The sequence below is a fragment of the Saccostrea echinata genome, unplaced genomic scaffold, assembly GCF_033153115.1.
Source record: "Saccostrea echinata isolate AGI-Se365-2 ecotype Australia unplaced genomic scaffold, CSIRO_AGI_Sech_v1 ptg000016l, whole genome shotgun sequence".
Taxonomy (NCBI): Eukaryota; Metazoa; Mollusca; class Bivalvia; order Ostreida; family Ostreidae; genus Saccostrea; species Saccostrea echinata.
In genome coordinates, this window is record NW_026889765.1 from 16754965 (window position 1) to 16774307 (window position 19343).

A 19343-nucleotide genomic window follows, 5' to 3' on the forward strand; every position below is an offset into this window, starting at 1 on the left:
CATATTTTTAAAAAAAAGGAGAAAATATTCAGTGGATGTAAATATGAAATGATTCGTTGTATCTATAGGTACAGGTACAATTAATATATAGTTGGCAATTTTCGAGCAAAACACTACGACCTCCGATACGACTTCTGGCTTTGCTTTATGTCTATGCTTCTGGTATAATCATGCAGTTATTGTTTTTGATAATATTACTAATATTTAAATTAAAAAATTAATGAACTGATCCATAGCTCCCAATGTTGGAAAGCATGCAACGTTAATTGCTGGCAAGAAATGGACATTCAATACAAATTTGAAAATTTTTACAGCCCAGATCTTTTTTCATTCCATTCTGTCATTTACATTTTCTTATATTTCTGTGCTCTTTTGCGGCGGACGTGAATGTGTTAATGTGCAATATCACAACTTTTTTGTTTCGGCCAGGTAATTATTCTTCATAATAACACTGGCCAGTTTGAAGGTCATCCAGGGACGGTCTGAATAAGAATACGACTTACTAAGTTTGAGCAACTTGACCCTATCCTCATTCATATCCGATTGATTTATTGTATGTTGTTTTACGTCCCATTCGAGAATTTTTCACTCATATAGAGAAGTCACCATATACGGGTGAAGGGCTTCAAATTTAGACCTTTACTCTGCACTAGGGGCCATTGAGCAATGAGGGTTCTTTATCGTGCCAACGCCTACCGTGACACGGGGCCTCGGTTTTTTAGCTCTCATCCGAAAGACCCGCAACTTTCACTTCAAAGTGCCGAGCGCTTGGAGAAGGAACAGTTGCTACCTATTTTGTATCATTTAGGTCAGTCGCGGCCCTGATTAGAACACACGACTTTCTGATCACGGAGCTCTACCAACTGAGCTACCGTTACGGCTCATTCATATCCGAAGAATTTCAGAAAAGTATTAGATTTCCAAACTCAGATTCTAAAATTAAATCTAAGGAGCATTATAGTTTCTGATACCTTTGAGTCACCAGTAAAAACATTTTCAACAGCCCAGTAGGAAGCAAATTCACTTTGAGGGGGCACAACCATACTTTTTTTTCAGTTGGGGGGGGGGCACTATCAACTACCAAAATTCCTTGACAAGAAAAAAAAAACAGAAAAGGTCATCAGACGTTATTATTGAGGGGGCACAAACATATAGTAGCTATGTTTTCTATAGTATTCTATATATAGGCAAAATTATTGGGAGCATGCCCCCCCCCCCCGGTTCCTACGGCCATGCTCAAGATTGATTTGATATCAAATAAAGGATTCAAAGTTAAAGCCGGGTCACCATTTCATTATATCTCATTACCTTTTGACCTTGACGTTTGACATATGACCTTAAAGCAAAATCATGACAGACTTAGATTGAGGACAACAACATACTAACTTTAAATCCATTTCAATCCATGGTTCGAAAGTTATGGCCCGGGCACGATTTTGTTCTACCCTGAAAGAGCCAATAAATAGACAGCAATTTTACACTGTATCATGATGATAAAATGATATCTCATTCCTGTATCTATATTCTTTGAAAAGAAAAAAAGGAAGTCGTCAGTGGATTATGATAAATGTGCAGTGATCGGACTGGATAATTCTACCACTCTAGATACGCTATACATGGAAGTGCTTCCGAAGAACTATATCTTTAATAACTATATATTTTTGACAGAATACGCGTTTTTGAAATTATACTACGTATCACAAAATTGGATTTGTCAATGATAGAAATAGGACATGGATACTAGTATTATGCCTTAGGCATTTTCTCATCACCAAGGTATTGAGATCAATAAATATTTGAATACCTTAATACACAATATATTATGAAGAACAAGAATATATCGACGGTATCTGCGTCATTGGTGACAAAATAAATTGCGGGAGATATAATAAAATTCTTAAATAGAAAAATTTTCTTTTCCCTTTTTCTTAGTGATTATAGATTGTTAATGTTGCTGATGACATTACATATTGTTTTGCAACCATGTTACAAAAGTGCTAGTCATTGAATTTATATAACCGAATTATGAAAGGTGTACCCGATTCACATAAAGGGTCCCCTGCTCCATATCCTCGAACGAAGCGATTAATCATGACGCTCAGATTGGCGATATCTAAATCTTTTCAAGCTGTGTGTTTCCAAAAGTAAACGTTCAATGAAATTTTAAATAAAAGACTTTGACATTGGACTACTCATACAGGTCTCTGCAAATGATAAACTTTTTGTTGTGATTTTGGGGGGATATGTCACGTGGTTTTCGGGGGTTTATATACAGACGCACATTCGGCAGAAAATCAGATTTCGTAACGAACTCTGATATTTTTGGGGGGTGTAGAGAAACTGGAGCCAGTACTTGAACATTTTGTTTTGTAAAATTGTCTGCACACTTCCATTTTAACAAAGGAGAGATTTTTCAAGTCATGAATTCAGGCGCCCTAGCCTGGGCGATACTATTAGGCGCCTTAGTAACACAAGTTGACGCAAGGTAGGCTTTAGTTAGAAATTAAAACCTAAAATCTCAAACTCTCTGCCTTGTATATATCTTTCTTTTAGCACTATAACAATTTAGCACGTATAAGTTGAGATGAGGCTTATAATTCGTTATATGTTATCATGTTCATAAAACGTTGCATAGAAATTATATGTCTCTTCTCAATAGGAAAATATATTCGTGTCTTCTTTGATGAAAGTTGTCTTGCGCATTTTAAATCTCTACTCAACATGAAGATACACTTTACAAGAAACTTTAGACGGTTACGCTTTTGAGATTTGTATTTTTGTATAATTTTTTCTTAATTATTAATTTTCTTAAGCCTATATTTAAATGCCAAAAATCTTTATATCTTTCGTCTTCTATCTATCACTTTTGACGTATATATGAATCCTATACTAATAAATAAGCTAAGTAACAAGATATTTTTACAGTAATATTTATTGTAGAGTGCATGCTTGTCATAAGAAAAAAAATATTTTATTGTTAGGAAACCGTTAACATAGAAAAACACATCTATGAGACTGAAAATGTGAACATCGTAGTTTGAACGTTGGAGGATATCGAATACTAAAAACAAAACAGGCAAAAATTTAAGCCAAGTCAAAAATGAAGTGGTTGAGCTTTTTCAAACATTCGTTGTACACTGCAAAGGGATAAACACAATGAATGGTCAAAAGTATTAAAGGAAAATATTGCAATAATTATAACGTTTATGTGTTAAGTGCGTTCTCTCAGAGAATGGGTCGTGCTTGATACATGTACCTGTATAGCAATTTCATGACATCGCTTGAGATTTAATGTTGGAGATATGATTCTACTGAGAATGAATCTAAAATTTTGACTAGAGACACTAAGTTTTATATAGTTCAGAGTAAAATTTTGACTAGACACTAAGTTTTATATAGTTCAGAGTTAAATTTTGACTAGACACTAAGTTTTATATAGTTCAGAGTAAAATTTTGGTTCCATGACCTTAAAGGACGCTTAAGAAATATCACCAAAAACTTCTTATCAAAAATCGAAAAGTTGAAGAAAAATCAAATAACTGCGCAAAATTCGCCTTAAAATGGAGGGATACAGAAGAAGAAACACTAAATTCAGTTTGTTTGTTTGTTTGTTTGTTTGTTTGTTTGCTTTTTTTTGTTTTTTGTTTTGTTTTTTTTAGAATATTAAATCATGACAGGTCATGTAATAGGTTTGAGGTTAGCTTTTGCCCAAACAGTTTTCTTTCAAAGATATGTAAGCATACACTCTTTATATTTAGCAGTTTCGTAATTCGTTGCCCTTGTATGCAATTTGCGATTCCATTTCTTTCAAATATTAGTTCTAAATGTTTGATAGTTCCTTGTGTGATAACATATGCATAATTACATTTCTAGAGTTAATTATAAACATAAATTAAAATGGTCCGTGTTTTACATAATTTTAATGTGACATATGAAACAATATGGTTCAGGTGACATGGATGTATTGTGTGTTATTATATTCTGAATTATTGCATTTTGCGTTAACGACGCAAAATGTTCTATAAAGCAAAATATATAAACGCAGTTTATTACATTTTGCGTCGTTATTTTAATTTGCGTTGTTGCAAAGCATGTTGCTAAATAAAGATTGCATGGATATTTATTATCCACACGTGTTAATTGTTTCAACAAATTGATTTGCTTTTGATTTGTGAAACTAGTTTTTACGGTATTCATGATCATATTTGAATATATGTAAATTCTGTAATGAGTATTATCTCATTCTCACGATATGATTTTACTCCCATATATATGGCAAAGACTTACAAATTAACTTGATTTTCCATTTTTTCCCACGAGATCATGGGTTTTTAAAGGCAAAGTTAATCTTCCTCTAACTTTATAAGAAATGATTTAATTAATTAAGTATTATCACATGACAAGAGTTGGTATTGAGCATCATCGTATTGTGTCAATAGCTTTACAATGGAGCTGGTCACAAAGTATTTATATTTTTTTACCCTCTCCCATCAGGTAACAACTTACATGCATGATGAAAGGGTGTGGGTCATGCGTGCAATTGATAATATGGTAGAAAATATGGATAAGAGCGAAAAAAAATATAGAAAAATGCATCATTATTTGATCGAAAAATTAGTAATGAAGATAACTTAATTACTAATTACGCTTAGTATGTACAGATATACATACAAAATGTATATACATCAACACAATCATCTAAATATTTTTTATGAATGATTGCATAATTAAAGATACAGAGAAAGTTGTTACTTAGTTGGAGTTCTACCCAGATAAGTTATTTGACATCGGGAGGAAAAGTTTAATATTTATAAATTATGATCTCTGGTCAGTTAATAAACTACATGTACTGTATTACATATTTGTATTTATTTTCAGGGCACATCGACAAAAAAGGCAATGTAAGTACATGTAGTAGAACCATTTTCATGATTTAAAAATAGATATAAAATATACATTATATCTTTGATTAGCACAGCCATGTCCATTTTTGTGATTATTGTGAAATAAATATAAAAAGACTCACAAGATCTAACCTTTGCTTAAAAAAAAAGTCAATCTGTAAAAATGGCGAAAAGCGTTTTCATATTACATGAAGTTTGTCATGAAGTGAATCGCCATATCAGAGTGAAAAGCTTCTGGATCGAACGTCCAAACCTTTTGAAATTAATTTAGACCACTTTTTTGTTATTCAATTAAAGATAATTAAAATTAACCTGATTATATCAGCCTTGAAGGGTCAAAGATAGGTGTAACATCATATTGGCATTTTTTCATTTCTCGATTTAAAAAAAAATTTAAAATTTTGTTGTTTTTTTTTTTTTCTTTCTGTGTACAGTTGGCGGTTTCGGTGGTGGAGATTCAAACCCATTTGGTCCCGGAAGTGAGTATATTGGATTTTCTAAACTAAAGTTTAAAATGAATGATGATGTCTCGATCTGATGAAGCCGTTTAAATTATATAATTTGTTTCATTTACTATAAATTTGAAGCAATTTTCGAATTAACCTGTATAATAATGTGTCTTTTTTTTAAACCACAAAGTATAATTAGACGATTAGATATTATTTGCGATTTTTTTAAAGTTCAAAGGTTTTGAATTTATAGGTACAATGCGTACTGGGTTTCTTATAGCTAGAAGCGTATAAAATATGTGTATATTCCGTTCAAGATGCACGGTTTGAAATAGTTTAACTTCTCAATTTAAAAAGAAAGGGGGGGGGGCTTAAAAGGCTCTAATGAAAGCAATTACTCAAAAATACAGATATAACATTGATTACATCAGAATTAATATGAAATTTAATTAAGTTTAAGAAAAGAATTGACAAATAACTTCAGAGAGAGAGAGAGAGGGAGGGAGAGAGGCAATCTAACTGAATTAGATGTCCGAAATCGCCTCTCATGCATCTTTGAGAAACGGTAGCGGATTCGGAACATCTAATTTTCATTAGACTGGAAAAGGCCTGGGGGAGCTGGTATTTTCTCGGTAGAGAACTGTTGGCTTTCGAATTACTTTGTTTCTTTTTAATGTCATCTATGATGCATAAATACATGATATTTATTTGTTTTTTAATTACCTGTATTAATTCTACGAGTCTTTAAAATTGAATCTTAACAGTATACTAACAATTTTAGCCAAAACTGCTTTAGAAAGACTATATAGGCTTACGTAAAAAAAAAAAGAGGGGGGTCATGTTTTAGAAAGGTACAAGTAGCCAGAACAATATTTGTTTTTCTTATAACCCTATCTCTAAGGTATAAGATAACACGTTTCATATCGACAGCTCTATATTTGTATACAGTTTATATATGAACATACCGTAATTTTCAATACCCTCTCCGCGCCAAATCTCCCAGGGGTTCTTGATATCAGATATAGGCTTTTGTTAACTGAAAATAAATTACCTTATAAAATAGGAAAATAGATGAATCATTATTTGTTTTAGAAGACAGGGCACAATCTTACTTCAATATCACGGCGACCTTTCGCACGAACGATGTAACACTTTGAGTTATTAATAACTCGAAAACGCGGCGAATTTTTCTGTCTCTTACATCAAGATTATTTTTCTCTCGTGTCTTCTTTAATCATATTTAAATCACCCACGATTTTTTTTTTATTTTATTATATATTGCCGGGACATAAGAATGAACTGCAGATACCCAGTATTCTAATTTCAGATGACATTGTTTAAAATTATCAAGGCCTAAAATATCTAGATAGAAACCTTTCACGTATAGCGTGATATTGTCCTTGAGATATATACCAAGTGCGGCGCACGATCTTCCTTTATTTTTTATTTTTGTTCCTTTATAAAAATTTTTGAATGATTATATTATCAATCACACATTACTTGAAAAAATATGCTACTTATAGAGACTCTTTTGAATTGATTAGCTATAACTTAATTTAAACTTGTCATATTCTTGTAGAAAGAGTGTGTGATAAGTTTTTAAAAAAAATTGTTGCACTCATAATGCGTTCAAACTAGAAAAACAATCGATTACGTATTTGTCCATATCCGAGTGTTTCATAGTACGACTCTCTGAATCCTTCACGCAGCATCCGGTTAACAAAAAGCGGGAAAGATAAAATAGTAAAATCATGTTATCTGTTTGTAGATTTGATATTACATTTTATTATTCATTATAAATCATTATACATGAAAATGCATTAGCTGTGACAAAATTTAAATTCTAAATTAGTTTTGCAACCAGAACGGTAACGTCCCTGCATCTCCTGCTCTTCGCAAACACCCTGCTTCTGCCAGGTATTGCCCACAATAAACATGCTGATTATTATGGCAAGTATGGTGCGCATCGGCATGATGCCGAATTTAAAACTTTAAAAGGTTAAAATAATAGTTCTCCTTTATAGTTAGTAAGGAGACGGTCGGTCACCTGAGACCTAAAGGTGTCAGGTGTATTCGCTGAGACAATTCCTGGTGGTAAACAATTCCATTCCTTGATGGTACGAGGGAAATAGGAGATCCTGATTGATCTTTTATCATTTTGTATATTTTAATAAATAAATCTTGTTTTTTGCAGCATCCGGTGCTTGCAAACCTTTAGCAGCTCCTACAGATGGACAAATAAACTGTGGGGATTCTACGATATTTTAGTGAGTATTGCAACATGTAGTTCTAAAAGAATATGGATGCAAACATGGTAAAGCAACTGTTTGTGATCACACAGTTGCTTCTTAAATAAAATTATGAAGGGGGTCAATTCTGGTCACCAAGATAATTGATCGGTAATAATTCAGCACAATGTGAAGCAATCATACTTATCCACACCTAAACGCACACAAAGTGGTATACATGCAGTATTGATTATCAAAACAATGGAAATGCATCTTTTGCTTAAAAGTACTCAAAAACTGCAATGTTAGAAATATCTTTGATTTGGGTTGCTTTTTTGATAGTCCATAGTACATATATGAATAGTCAGCTTTTTTTCTATATTTCTTACAAAAATCTTTTATGAGAAAAATTGCATATAACATGTATAAATACCTTTATCAAGCTATATAGCTAATTTAAGCTATATAGCTAGATCAAGAGATTGTGCTGGACCTGATAATATTTCTGTTCTGTAAATTTTTCAGCCGCTGTACAGCACAGTGTAACTCTGGGTATCAATTTGATAATGGAGACTCAACAATACAGAAAGATTGTGATCCTATGACAGGACAGTTTTTTGATGGCCCAACATTTCCAAAATGCATACGTAAGTTAAAAAAAAATATTAAACTGTTTGTTAGCATCAATTGGCGCTTTGTTAGTCCCAAAAAATTTTCTCACTAATTGTCCATGTATCCATGGTACCATTTAGCATGTTTAGGAATCATGGAACTTAAGTTATATTACAGAAGCATTTGGTTTTTAACTGTGATTTCACAGACATTTACATAGTAAAGCCTTAATTCAAATAAAATTGTAAGTTTTGATACTCTTTATAGATATTCATGCTTGCTACATTGATAAGAAATGGAATATAAGTTTAAAAAAAAATTACTCTGATGCCAAAATAAACTAACCTGTTGTAGAGTTTGTTTTAACACAACATAGTACAAATGCTGTTATATTATGGTTACTTTGACCAATAACTAAAAAAAAACAAAAAACTGGCAATTGTTAATAAACTTTAATTAAGTCTTTGCATAATCATTCATAAGTATCTGAAACTGATTCTATTTGTTTTCAACACTTACAGCCACCTGTAGCCCAGCTTGCCAGAATGGAGGGACGTGTGTTCAGCCCAACATCTGCTCATGTGCTCCTGGGTGGAGGGGAACTTTCTGTGAAAGTCGTAAGTTTCCTTAGATTAAAAAGATAAATTCAATCAACTCTTAAATAAAAATAGGTGAACATTGAGATAATTTATTGATACCATTGGTATATGTGGCAACATTCATGCTTTCATTATAAATTAAAGCTCATTGACCATCTGGAAAGAGAGATAACTCTCAGTAGTGATGGGCCAATTGTCACCGACAATCGATTGTCGGTCGTTAGGAGCTCTTCGATGCTACAAATCGATTACAAAATAAATGTCGCTGACATCGCTGACAAAAAATAATATTGTATGACTTTATTTTTATTACCAAATCCAAGTGCAGAGAGTTGTTACGGTAAGTAGTGATGAATGTTTAAAATATTGAAGGTATCCATGCCTTGTTGATATTTACCACCATGATTGATTATAGGGTCGGGCTAATAACAGAAAACGAACACTATTACGAGGTTGTACTATACATAGGAAAACATTTTTAGTACAGACGATCTGTAACGTGTAAACATAATTATAATCAGGAATACAAGTCCAATTTCTGGATAACTACTTTTAAAACATGTAATTCCAAGAAATAAATACATGTAATGCGAGGTGGGACTAATATCCGTAATATTCCCATTCAATATATTTAATGAGATTTTTGTAAAAAAAATAAAATAAATTCCCATTCAATATAGTCTAGAATTTTTTTAAAGTAAAGAAATATTATTTTCCACTTTATTAAAAGAAAAAATGATAAACAATTTTGAATATTATATTTAATTAAATGATTTTTTGTAAAAGTCTAAACTGATATCTTGATAAGTTATAACTTTTTTTATATATTTATTTCATTTGATTAAAAAATTTGATTATAATCGATTATTAATCAATACGTTCTATTTCCACTATGGAAGAGTTATACTTCTTAGTGCGCTCTTTTGTGAAAAAGTTGGAAAATGTACAAATCTCGCGGGATTTCTGGGACAAACGCAACATAAACATGTAAACAATATGTTGAATGTCGATGGACAAATCCTAAGAAAATGCAAATGAAATATTTTATTGTTGTGGACTTATATACATCAAGAGTAGGAATGACAACGATATCAGTTTATATCTATTATTGATCGTATGTATCTATTTATCGTATGGTACATCTAAATACAATAAACATGCCTCGGAAATGTCGTATTTTTTTTTTATTAATGGATGATAAATTTAGGGTTCTCGCTCTCTTACATTTGTCTTTTAGTTCTTCTATTCTTTAATTGGAATGACAAATACATTTAACATTTAAAATTGGATTGAGATTGGCATGTTTTGTATTATCCGCAACGCCATGCTGTCCCAGTCAGATGTCCAAACGTGCCTCTAATTTTGAAGAGTTCGCTAATGGAAATAGAACGTATTATGCCTAGCCGATTATTACCAATAATCGATTCTGATTTTTTTTCCGATTTCCCATCACTAACTCTCAGTTAGATGAAAGTCTATAATCATTCCTTTTTAAAATTATCAGCTGATTGAAACTGCATTTATGTCAAATTTTGCTTAAATTATATACATGTAAATGCGTTTTAATTATAAATTGAATTCCTTTAGGAAAATCATCAGCATGTAAGCAAAACTTTGAGTGAACAGAACATTGAATCTTTGAAAATTAAAAGGTCACTACATTGTTAAAATTTGTTGCTAACATTGCAGCGGATAGGAAATGTATCGAGCCTGCCAACCCAAGCAATGGACAGGTCCAGTGTCAGAGCACGGCCACCACAATGCAGTGTTCAATTTCCTGTCAGGGGGGTTATAAATTTGAGTACACCCCTCCCACAGAATATGTCTGTCGAGACGGCACATGGAGCCCAAGTCCTACTTTTCCTAAATGTATCCCAGGTAAGTGAAAATCACTACCGGTACTTACCGGTAAATTTGCATATCATTATTAACAGTATGTAATGTTAATTTCAATATTAAATATAAACCAGCAATTGTATTATATCTTATCAGTATTACTGAAGCACAAACAAATAAATTTAATTTTGGTTATGTATTTTTAAATAAATTAGTCTCATTATTTTTTTTTATAGCTGGACAATCCACAGGTAATTATCTTTGAAAGAGACATTAAAAAAAAACAAAAACAAAAAGAAATATTTTTTTAAAGAAAATTGATAATCAGTGTTTTATTTTAGAAAATTCTTTGCCCCCCTCCCCCCATGCCAGATTTTCTGTTGTATTGCAGTTAGTCCACCCACACAGCCAACACCAGCTTTTGTGCGAGATGCCATGTGCGTAGCCTGGGGACAGGATCACTACAGGACGTTTGATGGCAATGTTTTCTCGTATCAAGGCCAATGTGAATATGTGCTCGCCAAAGACTGCAGCGGAAACTCATTTCATGTTAACGTAATCAATGATCGCAGCTGTACACCAAATGCTCCCTGTCATAGGTAAAAACTTGAAAGAATGTCATGATGTTTGTTTTTTTCTTCTGTTGATTTTTTTTTTATTAAAATGATATTTTTCTTTAAGTGTGGATGATTGGATATAAAGGCTCTCTAAACATAGATAAGTTATCAGAATTTGTACAATTTGTAGAATAAAATACACTTATAGCAAACATGCTTGGAACAAAATCATGCCTACAGCAAATTAATTTTCAGTCCCTGTGGTTTTAAAACATATTGTGAACTTAATGTGTATAACGAATTGTGTTCATAATGAAGCAAAACTGTTTGCTCCTTGAACTTCTCTATAAGTATGTCTGACTGTACATTGAATATATGGTAATACTTAACTATAACCCAATCAATCAGACAAAGGAACATAAAATAAATATATTGCCAAATATGAGAATAAGGAAAGAAATATACATGTATGAATAAGGGGGGGAGGTGGGGTGGAAACATGCAAACCAGTTTGTCTGCCAAAAAACAAAAAAAAAAAAAACACCTAATAGTCTACCAAAATAATATATTTGATTAAATTAACATTTTTTTTTTCAGGAATGTAGATATTTATTTTGGCTCAACAAAAGTGCAATTTAAAGCAGAGGCTTCTGGAGAAAAAGTACTTTGGGATGGAACTGAACTTACCGTCCCTGCGAGTAAAGAACGAGCGGAAATTATAAAAGTCGGACACTACACCATTCTGACACACTCAGCTCTAGGCTTCAAGGTACTGTGTGCAGTAATTAAGGTTCATTGACCGACTGATAAGAGAGATAACTCTCACTGAAAAAAATAACTATCATTCCTTCTTACAATTGTACAGTAAAAAGGCCATTTCTGTGAAATCAGTAGCCGGGAAAGAATTTTTCACTGTATTTGTTTAGGATCATAATTGCTATTTTGATATTATGACTGTAGTTAAATGTATATGCTAACTGATAAATAATTATTCTTTATAAAGGGCTATTGTAGTGTCCAGAAGTGCTCCTCCCTGCATTCTACATAGGACTAAAACTTTATTCTATGACCCTTTGCTCTATATCCATATTTTGCATGTAGGTGCGATGGGATGGGAGAGAATCTGTCTTTGTCTCCATTAATGCCGCTCTGAAGGGTAAGATGTGTGGTCTGTGTGGACTTAATGACGGGGATAGAACAAATGACTTCAAAACCTCCTCGGGAGCCACCGTCACTAAGGCAGACACCGCCACATTCGGCAACTCGTGGAAGGAGACTGCAGCAGGAGGTGATTTGTGTTTAGCATGTTGGAAGTAGTTTACAAAATTTCTTTGAACTTTCAGCAACGCTTACAAACTTCTGATGAATTTTAAAAAATTACAATGTTAATTTAAAAAAAAAGAGTTTGCAAGTTTTTGGGAAAAAAATGGTGGGTAGGTGTCCTTATAATTTTAACTTTTTTCCCCCCAAAATACTCTTAAACAATTAAGGGAAAGGGGAATAATATCTGATTTCATTTGTAATATTCAAGAACTTGGAAGTTTTTTTCTTTACTTACTGGAATTTAAAATCCTTTTAAATTGCTCTAAAAATACATAGAATCTGTACCATTTTCTTAATTGTTTTTTATACATGTATCTAAAATGTCACTAGAATTGACTGTAATATTGACATAGCTCTGTCCAATAATGATTGTTTTTCTTTAGCTGACACCTGTCCTGACAGCACACAGAAGACATGCACATCAGCAGGCAGCACACAAGCACAGACAGTGTGTAGCCATTTAACCAGTGGCAGCTTCCAGGCCTGTAACTCAGTAAGTAAAGGCCTGTAGTTCAGTAGTATTTCCCCCCCAGATTTTTGGCAAGCTTGAATTGCAGTCAAGTTACATTTCAGAGAAGTATATGTACTGCATGTACCATGCACTATTTTCTCAATCTACAAGATCATTTTGACTTTCAATTTTGCCATCAATGTACATTTTCACTTTCTATTTTCACTTTATTAGAAGGTAGACCCCACCCCATACATAGAGGCATGTAAGCTGGACTGCTGCAGTGGTGGAGACTCTACAACATGTGGATGTAAGAATTTTGAGGCATATGCCCGTGCCTGTATGGATGCGTCACCAACACTTAGAGATCTGAACTGGAGGACAAATCAACTTTGTCGTAAGTAGTTGTATAAATTCAGTCAAACCTTGTTATCTCAAACTACATGGGACCGTGAAAATACTGATATCTGAGGATTTGAGATATCCAGTGTAAAATACTTAAGGAAGAAGCAGTTGGGACTTCCAAAGCACTTCGATATATATCCATGGTATTCGAGATACCGAAGTTCAACTGAACCTTCTTTGTTTACAGTTGTGTTGTTGGCTTTGTTATTTTTAATGGGAAAAGAATTGGATTCAATAGGAAGTCTTCTTTTCTTTTATTGATCCAGTTTATTTAAAATCAGGATATTAGGAAGTTAAGAGAGGAAATCTTAATATTAGAGGATCCATGCAAAATTTTTTTTCTTTTCCCCCATTAATGATAAGGTACATGTATCTTATTAGTAAATCCATTCCATATATCCTGGAAAAACTCCATCAATCTATGTTTATCGTAATATTTTTTCTTGCAGCTGCCCCATCCTGTCCTAACAATCTGATCCACAAGGAATGTGGTAATTGCCAACTGAAGTGTGGTGCTGGGTCTAATGTGGCAGGCTGTAAGGAGACCACATGTTTTGACGGCTGTTTCTGTCCCCCAGGGATGGTTCTGGATAAGGGTGTGTGTGTGTACCCAGAGCAGTGCCCATGTTTACACGGAGACAAGATGCTACCTGCAGGCTCTGTGGTACCCAAAGACTGCAACAAATGGTCAGTGATGATTAATTCTAGTAGCAAAGATAGTGGTTAATTCAGGTGGATTAGTATACATACCCAGAGTTCAGGCCCCAGGGTGGGGCTTAGTAGATCATATATTGAAAATTCATCATACATTGTATCTTTAAAATCTTATTTATACCTGAGCATTTAGGAGACACTGACAAGCTTCATACAATGGATAATGAGCACATAGTTCCTAACTAAATTGTTATTTTTACGTAATTTGAATCCAGAGTTCATTGTTAGGTTGGGCAGGCTTGGATATAGTGAGAAAACTTGTGTTACCCAAGTGACCTTCAAGGCCCATGGGCCTCTTTTTTCATGGATTATATTATTCAGACCAGATCAGATAAATTACACCCTTCTTTCTCTTATTCAATTTTAATTGTAACTGTATGAACCAGTAAAAAAGGTATGAATTAATTACTGGTAAGCAAATTATTAAAAAATGAATGTAATACTAGAATGTTTGATACTGGAGTTAATGACAAGATCCTTTGCAATAGTTTTATGTCTGTGTGTTTGTATTTCAGTACATGTAAATCTGGAAAATGGGAGTGCACTACTAAACGCTGTGCTGGAACCTGTGCTGCCACTGGCGATCCCCATTACCTCACATTTGACGGGGTCCGCTACAACTTCATGGGAATCTGTAGTTACTATATGGTCCAGGATAACGATTTTGATATCATTGCTAACAACATTGCTTGTGGTCACGGACATGCATCTTGTACAAAATCCATCAGCTTCAACTATAACCATCATTTCGTTACTATGGACCACAATCATGTGTTGACCATTGATGGACATGATATTACCCGGTTGCCATACAAGGAAAATGGAATTCAGATTTTCATGGTGTCATCATTGTTTATGAAGGTATGAGCCTCAAATGAATTATTCAAGTTGTTTCCTCAAAGAATTGAAGAAATAAATAATTACAAAAAGAACCAGAAGTCTCTGATGAGACTGTAGCTCTACTGGTCTGTTTGTATAACAAAAGAAAAGTAGCACTTGGATTTGAAACATTGCAACATGCAACAATAAATAGAATTATGTATCTTAATGTAGTCTACTTTTGTGACAAGTTATATTGAAATCAAATGAAAACTAGGAGTAGTAGCGTTTTGAAAGTATTTCACGGAAATTTCTATTTTTAGTAACCATGACAACACCATTCACCCAAATAAAAAAAAACAGAAATACATATTATGTATCGTAGTGTATTCTATCTGTGTGCTAAATTAGATTGAAATCAGACCAAATTTGTAGGAGGAGTAACGTTTTAAAGGAATTTCAAAGAAATTTCTATTTTAAGTAACCATGGCAACACTGTTCATCGAATTCAAAAACCAATGCAATAAATTATGTATCTTAGTATAGTCTTCTTGTATGCCTAATTATATTAGAAGCAGACTAAAACTGTAGCAGGAGTAGCGTTTTAAAGAAATTTCACAGAAATTTCTATTTTTAGTAACCATGGCAACACCGTCCATGGAAATCAAAAACCGATGCACTAAATTATGTATCTTAGTGTAGTCTACTTGTGTGCCAAGTTATATTGAAATCGGACCAAAACTGTAGGAGGAGTAGCGTTTTAAAGGAATTTCACAGAAATTTCTATTTTTAGTAACCATGGCAACACCGTCCATGGAAATCAAAAACCGATGCACTAAATTATGTATCTTAGTGTAGTCTACTTGTGTGCCAAGTTATATTGAAATCGGACCAAAACTGTAGGAGGAGTAGTGTTTTGAAAAATTGTTTACAGACAGACGGACAGACAGACAGACAGACAGACGGACGGACGACGGACACCTTACTATCGCATAAGCTCTTCTGGTCTCTGACCAGTAGAGCTAAAAATATGGACATGAACAAATTGTTAAGATTTGACCTAAAATAAAACTGCATGGATATCTGAAAGTTACAAAGGTTACCTTAAAAAATAAATGATATGACATTCACTGTATTTGAAACTGACGCAAATTATCCCCCTTCCCCTATGTAATTTAACTTTCATCCACTACTGCAGAAGTAAACAATGCCATTTAAAATTGTGAATTAAACTTGAGCATGATCTTTGAACGTTTTAATTGTCTATGTAAGGCTGTCCTTGGAAACGGAGTTGAAATTCTCTGGGATGGAAGAACAAGGGCATACATCACCATGCCAACAACCTTCTTCAACAACACCAAGGGCATGTGTGGGACTTGGGATCACAACCAGAAGAACGAGTATCTGACGCCCCACGGTGACATCGAACCGAACACCAATCTTTTCGGTAATCACTGGAAACTGCAGGCTAACTGTCGAGATGAACCAGAGAACGCAACCACAGATCCCTGTGTTGATAATGCAGTAGGAAAAGCTCAGGCTGTGAAATACTGTGCCTACCTCAAAGGAGATGTGTTCAAATGTGAGAAATTAATTTTTTTTTAAAATGAAAAATCATCGAGCATACTTTGAAATGAGATTAGTTTAAAATTCTTTTTTTCTCTTTCTTGGAAGGGGTAAGGGTTTTAAAAAAAAGATTAAAATGTTTTTACTACCATTTACTTTGAAGTTCATAATTTCAAAAATCAACTTGGAGAGTTTTAAAAGTTAATTTACAAGTCTCCTTCAAAATACTCTTTTTCTCATGCAGTAATATCTTGTTTCAATATTAATTTTTTAAGAATTTTGTTTTATATTTAATCTTTTTAGCCTGCCATGCTTTAGTGGACTATACTCCTCTATATGAGAATTGTATGTTTGATATGTGTGCATGTACTGATAATCTAAAAGACTGTCTGTGTCCAATGCTGGCACAGTACGCTGCGGACTGTGCTGCCTCGGGCGTTAACCTACATTGGAGGAACAGTATACCGGAGTGTCGTAAGTGAAAACAGTTTTGTTAAGTTAGAATATTTACAAGAATTTTCTCTGTCAAACACATACGGGGATCTATGTCCAGATTGCTACTGAATCTACTGAAACTTAGTTTTTGTCGAAAATAGCAGTATACATGTATACTGTATTTGAATAATCATCTACCCAAGTTTAAGAATTTCTAATTATAAATTATTGCATGAAATACATACATTTTATTATGTTAATCTCTACATGCTCTGCTTTTGGATCAGTGCAGCACCATATATTCTTTTCCTTTTTTGTTACAATTATAAACATGTATATTTCATTATCCCCCTTTTTTAAAAGGTTTACCATGTACGGGTGGACAGGAGTACAAAAACTGTCCAAATGAGTGCGTGCGAACTTGCCACATCATATCCAACAACCCAGTCTGCACCCAGGACCTGACCCGCTGTGCTGAGGGCTGCTCCTGTCCTGAGAACCAGACCCTGAACGACCACGGAATGTGTATCCCCATCAGCCAGTGTCCTTGTGAGTTTGGCAGCAAGCAGTTTGCACCAGGAGTGCAAACCAAAATGGAAAACCAAATTTGGTAAATAGCATTTTTTCCAAATTCATTAAAACTCTGTATTCATGTTGGTGTGATCAGCCAAGGATGCAATAAACTAGAAGCAAACTAAATAGATAAAGCTTTTTGCTCTGATTGAATTTCTTTCTAAAATTTCTAAATGGAAAATAAACTTATGTATTTCAGTACCTGTGAAAATGCCCTCTGGAACTGCACCCCGATCACCAACACAACCAAAGTAGAGATCCCAAATATTTGTAAGGAGACGGAAATCTACACCAACTGTACCTCCCTCTGTCCTCTCACGTGTGAGAACATTGGAGCACCACCCACCTGCCTGCCCCCTGCTGCTGATGACTGCACCCCGGGGTGTATATGTAAGGATGGATATGTATGGGATGGTAATGATTGTGTACCACGACTGGAGTGTCCCTGTTATCATGGGGGGAAGCCGTATAAGGAGGGGGAAAAATACTACCAGGAATGTAATGAATGGTAAGTGTTATCATTGGGGAAAGCTGTATAAAGAGGGGGAAAAGTACTACCTGGAATGTAACGAATGGTAAGTGTTATCAAGGGGGGGGGGGATCTGTATAAAGAAGAGGGAAAAATACTACCAGGAGTGTAACGAGTGGTAAGTGTTATCACGGGGGGAAGCCGTATAAAGAGGGAGGGAATACTACCAGGAATGTAACAAATGGTAAGTGTTATCAAGGGGGGGGGGGGATCTGTATAAAGAAGAGGGAAAAATACTACCAGGAGTGTAACGAGTGGTAAGTGTTATCATGGGGGGAAGCCGTATAAGTAGGGGGAAAAATACTACCAGGAGTGTAACGAGTGGTAAGTTTTATCATGGGGGGGAAGCCGTATAAGTAGGGGGAAAAATACTACCAGGAGTGTAATGAGTGGTAAGTGTTATCATGGGGGGAAGCCGTATAAGTAGGGGGAAAAATACTACCAGAAGTGTAACGAGTGGTAAGTGTTATCATGGGTGGAAGCCGTATAAGTAGGGGGAAAAATACTACCAGGAGTGTAACGAGTGGTAAGTGTTATCATGGGGGAAGCCCTATAAGTAGGGGGAAAAATACTACCAGGAGTGTAACGAATGGTAAGTGTTATCATGGGGGGTGGGCAGCCGTATAAAGAGGGGGAAAAGTACTACCAGGATGTAATGAGTGGTAAGAGTGAGAATGGAGTGAATGGGAAATAACTTATTTTTACCTTCAGAATTCTTATACACATTCAATGTTCATTCAGGTCATTCATATACCCTAGTTGGGGTGCTTGTCTTAAATTAGAACTTAGCAATATTTCTGCATTAAATTTTTGTTGGATTTGTTGAATCAAGTTAACAATTGCGCAATGAATTTAAGTGAGTGTTGTGGATATCATGGCTGTTTAAAAATGGATAAAATAATATTTTTTGTTTCTCTTTTTAATACTGTATATACTCGCCTATAAGTAGGTTTTTTGGGAGTTAAATTTTGTTCCAAAAGTCTATGTCCGACTTATAGGCAAGTCATGAAAAGATTAATATTTTTTTGGATGGCGAAATGTAGTATTTTATAAGCATTTTCCATGATTATCGTTGAACAAAGTCTGGATATATTATATCATTTATGTTTTCTAAGATTGTCCTTAAAGTACAAGTATTTACAAATTTTAATATCTTTTTTTATCTTAAGTGTGCATAATGTATTTTTCTTAATGATTTAAAATTAAATGTTGGTGTCATTTCTAAAAATATTAATCATACCAAGTTAAAACATTAGAGCATTGATTTGAAATTGTCAACTGATTTTGGCAAAAAGTTGTACCGACTTATAAGCGGGTCAATGGCAAATCCCTCCAAAATAACC

General features: G+C 34.1%; 1 protein-coding gene across 1 annotated transcript in view; it reads left to right on the forward strand.

Annotated features, from left to right (window-relative positions):
- Positions 1–2314: 2314 nt before the first annotated feature.
- The window catches only part of LOC133188189 (mucin-2-like), a gene marked incomplete at its 3' end in the record, with an annotated part of 43165 nt that continues 26136 nt past the window's right edge, over positions 2315–19343 (forward strand). The window contains exons 1-19 of the mRNA XM_061323567.1: positions 2315–2485; positions 4879–4901; positions 5339–5383; positions 7548–7620; positions 8107–8228; positions 8715–8810; positions 10482–10670; positions 10865–10879; positions 11020–11227; positions 11783–11954; positions 12287–12473; positions 12892–13001; positions 13194–13356; positions 13814–14051; positions 14594–14939; positions 16170–16479; positions 16767–16937; positions 17262–17508; positions 17671–17979. Of these exons, the coding sequence (XP_061179551.1) occupies positions 2421–2485; positions 4879–4901; positions 5339–5383; positions 7548–7620; positions 8107–8228; positions 8715–8810; positions 10482–10670; positions 10865–10879; positions 11020–11227; positions 11783–11954; positions 12287–12473; positions 12892–13001; positions 13194–13356; positions 13814–14051; positions 14594–14939; positions 16170–16479; positions 16767–16937; positions 17262–17508; positions 17671–17979 (3089 nt within the window). The remainder of the gene's footprint in view (positions 2486–4878; positions 4902–5338; positions 5384–7547; positions 7621–8106; positions 8229–8714; positions 8811–10481; positions 10671–10864; positions 10880–11019; positions 11228–11782; positions 11955–12286; positions 12474–12891; positions 13002–13193; positions 13357–13813; positions 14052–14593; positions 14940–16169; positions 16480–16766; positions 16938–17261; positions 17509–17670; positions 17980–19343) is intronic.